The 6,017-nt window shown below is 39.1% G+C and overlaps 1 protein-coding gene across 1 annotated transcript; it reads right to left on the bottom strand.

The window, feature by feature from the left end:
• Positions 1 to 2,285: 2,285 nt before the first annotated feature.
• On the bottom strand, positions 2,286 to 3,378 carry LOC137926698 (transmembrane protease serine 2-like). The gene is given in 1 exon segment (XM_068770380.1): positions 2,286 to 3,378. A coding segment is annotated over 1 exon segment (873 nt). The 3' UTR covers positions 2,286 to 2,505.
• Positions 3,379 to 6,017: the final 2,639 nt, after the last annotated feature.

Genomic DNA, 6,017 nt, shown 5'->3' on the forward strand with positions numbered 1-6,017 from the left:
AAGTAGAACCTTCGCTTATAAGTAATACGAAAATAACTAGCATGTTAACTTTCATGTGTTTTAGTTAGCAATGTTTGAAAATTGAAATATAGTATTTCTTTTATTTATATAGGCTTACTTTATCTGAAAGAATAAAACTTTTATAATTGAACATTACAATCGAATAAATTTATTACATATTTTATTCTTTTTATTATCATTGCCACGAAATTACTATTTTAATACATTGCGCTACTGCTGAACATGGGCTTACACATGATGAAATAAATTGCATTAAATTAGATGAAGCTTATATTAAAATACTGGGCATCTTTATTAATATATTACAAAAATCAAGGTTACTTCTCATTTTTTATTGATTTTTCATACCAATAACGTTTGACAAATAGCATAATCGGATCTGATTTTGATATTCATACAGATCCGAGACGTGGTTACCTAAGACGGTCCTCACAGGAAGGCTCAAGGTCACCCAGAAAGCAATGGTACGGGGGGATGGAAAGAGGGCTATGATTGGAATTTCGCTGGGAGATTGAATAAGAAATGAGGAGATTTGCGGATCCGGCGAAGCTATCGAATACGGCAATTTCATTCAGACAATCACTTGGATTGGACTGCGTTACCGAAGAAAAAATAATATTAAAAATACTATAGATGAAAATTATTTATAAATGTGTAGTCAACTAAACACCCCGAGCAAATGTAACAATAGTCTTGTAACAGGCTTGTGTACATGCTAATGCTAAATGTACATAGATAATTACAATATAACCACCGGGCGTGTTCCACAGAGACACTAAAACTGTTAGTGGACTTTATTGTGACGGATGCGGTTCGCTCTCAAAATAAACTCGTTAAATATGAAGAAAAATGAGTTGATAAAAGGACCAATATTTAGCCACTTCCGCACATGCAGTGGTAGTCGTGCAACAAAGTGCACCGCCTGCCACCGCCAAATTACTCAACACGTGTTTCACCCCTCCACGGGGCATCTTCAGGAGTTATGTTACACCGATTAGTGCCAAAGACAGAGTTTCTCGGTTGTGTGATTCGCATTGTTTGCCGCATACGCATTTATCAGCGGGCTGGCGGGCGGTGCACTTTGTTGCACGACTACCACTGCATGTGCGGATGTGGCTTAATATTGGTCCTTTTATTACTTAGGATGGACTTCTGCAAGGTAACGCCTGATTCCATTAAACTAAAATTAATTAATACAACTACTACCCATACTGTGCTATAAGGTACATATCTGAGAGAGAGCGTGGACACGCTGCTATATTTGATTAGTGCTGGACGTTGCTAGGCTGTCTGGCTTTGACAGCTTCTTTGAGCTCAGGGTCAAGGATCAATAATCCGAATTACTAAAATTAAAAAAATCGGACGTCAGATGTGACCTTACGTTCTTTAGTTATAGGAGTAAGATGTGCTATTCTCCAAAGGCCTTTTACCTGCATTTATATCAGAGTTGGGAAAGAATACGTATCTCCTGCGCGTTGTTAGGAGAGGTCGCCATTAGGTCATTTTAGCAAATCTTTCGAAGCATATGACGCGGCGTGGGTTCATGCCTCACAAGAATATTGGAATCTACTATTTTTTTAATTTCATTGGCTCGTGCTTTCCTCAATGTTGATTTGATGTTACTTCATACGTCATCGTTTCCAAAAATGATAAAAATAATTTATTTAACATTGGATCTTTCAATAAGACTCTTGTTAATAAACAAATTTTTTGAAATTAATTTTATATTTGACTATACTCTGCTTCGGAAGGTGTTATATTTATGAAGAAGAAGTGGAAATAAATTCCATAAAGGCACGATTTAAAAAGTTTAATAATACAGATTTTCTGTCAGATAAAACATAAATGAAATCAGAATAATCAAGTAACAATTATACCAAGGTTTCTTGTCATTTAAATATTTGTTAATTGAATTGTCTTTTTAGGGATGACTGTATGTGGAATGCTTTTTTCATTAAAGGTTCCTCAATCAACACGCTGCTATCAGCGCCTATATAAGTGACAATACCTATGCGTTATAATGTCTAACTGTAGTATTCTCTAAATCAGATGTTTTCTATGAAAAAAATGCTCCAAGCGTCGTCGGAAATTAAAAAATCAAAGCATTGAAAACGGTGAAATTATTTTTTTCTTTTTATTATTAACTAAGAAAGGTTCTAGTATATAGGTACGTCCGCGAAAAATTTAAATTACGTAACTAATTTTTACAACAATTGAAGATTTTTATAGGTCTTTCACAAAAGACTGAATTATCTGGAAAAACATATAAATGTTCAAATTTAGAACTCTGTCAAGAACTATAGTCTGTGTAAAATTGAAATTGTACTTTTGCGCCTCTTTTCTTTCACCACATTCTTTAACTATCACAATTTAGTTTAGACTTTTTTTCCCTTGTTTTTATTAATACTGTTCCTTATTTTACAGTTATTTTGTTACTCAGACTTATATTACTGTACTTCGGTTCGTCTGGATGTGCTTCCCAAATTATTTTTTAGACATTACATAGCTGTAGATCCATTCAATATAAGGACTTATTGGGATCATTTCACCAGCATCTTTACCTACATGCAGCGGAGCGTCATCAGAGCAAAAACCTGTAGCGTCCCCTGTTGATAGAACACCCACTATTCCCGACGGATGGATAAGAGGACCACCGGAGTCGCCGCTGCATGTGATGACAGTATGCCCACAAATTGGTGCCAAGCAAATAGCTGGACCAGAACCCTCTCTCTTCGCGCATTTTGTAATCATCACCAAAAGAACTTGCAGTGGCTTGCGCAATTTTAAAGTATTATCAGTTATAATTTTGCCTCCGGGTAGTGTCTTAGTTGTGATACCGAAACCAGCGAAAATCGCTTCATGTCAATACATAGACTTATATTCAACGGCACTTAGCTTTATGTAATTTTTTAGATGCATTGGAGTCATTTGTAATAGACCAATATCGTTTTTCATCAAGGATTTCACATTGTACATTTCACTCGTGTAAGTATATAACGGGTGTGGTACAGTAGAAATGATATCACTAAACGTGTCATTCATCCACACTGAATTATCAACGTGGCCGTATCTCACAATTAGTTTCTCCTCAGTCCACGGGTCTCCGAGAAAAAAATCGCTTAAATCGGTGATGCAATGCGCCGCAGTGACCGGCCACGTCGCAGTCAGAGCGGACGCAGTACACAGATGATCGTGTTCAGCAACAATTGTATTATTTGTTAAATTGGCTACGCGGCGGATTTCAAGCCGTACGACGTAAGGATACTCGCCAGGACTCGCGTCCCTTCCTCCGTAAATTCTCAAAGACGATTTTGAAGCGTAACATTCGCATGAAAGCAATACCAAAAACACTAACATGTTAACTAAAATGTGATTTATTTAACAATATGTGAAATAATAAATTATGCGCTGTGTTTATATAACCTCTTTTATCAAAGATTGTTAAAATTTATTTTCATATATGCAACCTATGAATATTAAATGAATTTTATTTTTATATGTTTGTCATCATTGTTGTGAAATAATACTTGAAAATAATGCGACAATACTCTGAAAATATTAACTTGAAGGCCTCGTGGTACTTTTTAGTAAATATGATTTAATTACATATCCTAGCGATCGCGGTATTGAATTCTGCTCAGGACACGAATTGTACTTCTTTCTTTTTTTTTTAGCCCATGGACGCCCACTGCAGGGTTAAGGCTACTTCCAAAGATCGCTACGATGATCGCCACGGTTTTCCGCTGTAAGACCACATAGTAAGGGCCTACCCGCGGCGCGTCTACCGGCTCACCTTTCTGTTGTATTGTATTGTATAACAAGAATAGTACAAGCTAAATAAAAATATAGAAAAAAAATAGTAAGGTGTGTATCTTGAAAGAAAATAAAACTACTAGGCGACGAGGTAGTTCCCGACGGAATGCCTGTATTTACAAAATAAGAAGCATTACGCTTGCACCCTGGTGTCACAAAAGTATGATGACCATTGCAGCGGCGTACCCCGAATCGCGCAGGTCGTTGCGTATGCGCAACTCAAAGAAAACCGTCTAAAGCAGTGGTGTTACTAAAAACGCATCGGTCGTTGCGACGGCGCTGATTTCTTTCAAACCAGGCCAGCAGTATAAATGAAGATACGTCGAGGACCGCCTTCAGCTGGTCACCGGGCAGCATCAGAGCAAGATTCACTTCGTGTATCTGTTTGCGGAAATGATTAGCTTTCCTAGTCATACAGCATTCCTTTTTGTACCTGAAAAGATGTTACTCGTTTCCTCTTCAAAATTAACAGACAAAGAGGTTTGGTGATCATGTCGGGCTTATGAAGACTTAAGCTGTGTTAGAAATGTAACTTAACCTGCATGGCAGCTATAAAATTAAAGTACGTATGTTAGTCACATTGGACACTTTCTCGTTAATATCTCACTTCTGTCTTGGCCGAATACTGTTCACAATAGGTTTGTAGCGTACTTTAATTAGTGTTTATTTGATTTTGGTACAAAATTTGTTTATTTTCTCTTCATTAATATTAATGTCTTCTTTTTTCACGCGATTACCCAACCCCAGCGTCTATCGACTCGTGTTCGTCACTCCAGAACCTTTTGGCCCCAACTGTATGACCTGTCGTCACACGCATAGAGTCCGCCCATCGGGTTGGTGATCACTCTCTTGGTCTCTCCCTGTACATTACCCTCGTCATCCCTCGACAAACAGCCTATTTCGACTCTCTACTTACATTCGAGCTATTTGGTTGAAGTACACTAAGATTTGCACGTAGTAGATGGTGGAGAGCCTGTCGTTTTTACCAAGTTGATCGAGGACAGATTTGTTGGTACTTCTAACTAGTACTGACCCCTGTGGGACGCCTCCAGTGACTTTGTACTCCTTGGTCCTGATTTGCGTAGTGTATATGAGGACCCTAGCAGAGAAGTAACTAGCGACTATTCTGTATAGATATAGAGTTACTTTTAATGAGCTAAGTGCTTCCATGATAACCTTCCATTTCGCTGAGTTAAAGGCGTTTTTAATGTCCAAGGTGGCCACCAGGCAGTATTCTATGGAGCTTCTCTTCCATCTTTTCCCAGACACTGCTAGTTTTGCTATATTGACTTCTTGCTCTATAGCGTCTAGCGTAGACCGGCCTTTTCTGAACCCATACTGTGTGTTAGCTAGGTGGGGTTCAACTGCTGCTTCGATCCTGCTGTGGATAATACGTTCTAGTATTTTCCCCGCAGTATCCAGCATACAGAGGGGCTGGTATGACGATGGCTCGTCTGGTGGCTTCTTACCTTTAGGGAGAAGTACCAGTCTCTGTCGTTTCCACGCGGTAGGAAAAGTGCCTTCCAGTAAGCAGCTATTGTAGGTCTCCAAGAAGACTCCTGGTGTTGCTACAATAGCTTGCTTAAGAGCTACGTTGGGGATCCCCTCCGGTCCCGGAGCTTTGTTGTTTCCAACCCTACCGCATGCTACCATTAGCTCCTTCTCGGTAATAGGGGGGATCTCATTCGGATCCACAATCCCTAGTTGAAAGGAGGATTTTCGTTGCGTGGGGAACAAAGCTCTTACAATTCTTTCTAGTAGAATAGGACAAGTGGGCGTTGTATTTTCATGTCTCAGCTGTTTAACTACAATCTGGTACGGCTTGCCTCATGGATTCTTTTCAACCTCTTCCAACAATATTTTCCTCGTGTTTCTCTTGCTCTCTTTAATAGATTTATTTAATTTTAATAGCGCTTCCTTATATTTGTCGTAGAGCTGCTCGAATAGAGGTGTTTTCCGAGCCCCTTGGGAGGTTCTACGCGCCTTAACACATATTTTCCTAAGCTCAGCTATGTTATTATTCCACCAGTACACCGGTGGGGTTCGGTTGTTGTTGCGTCGCCTTGGCATTGTTGCATCGCAGGCCTCAGTCAGCCTCCTTATGATTTCAATCGCCTTTTCACAGGCACTTTTGTAAAGCAGTGGTCGATCCTCGAGTGCTATCTTGAACAGGCCAGGATCAT

Source organism: Battus philenor, unplaced genomic scaffold, assembly GCF_028537555.1.
Source record: "Battus philenor isolate CCGP_79_NKW_IND1 unplaced genomic scaffold, ilBatPhil1.0.hap1 SCAF_10, whole genome shotgun sequence".
NCBI lineage: Eukaryota > Metazoa > Arthropoda > Insecta > Lepidoptera > Papilionidae > Battus > Battus philenor.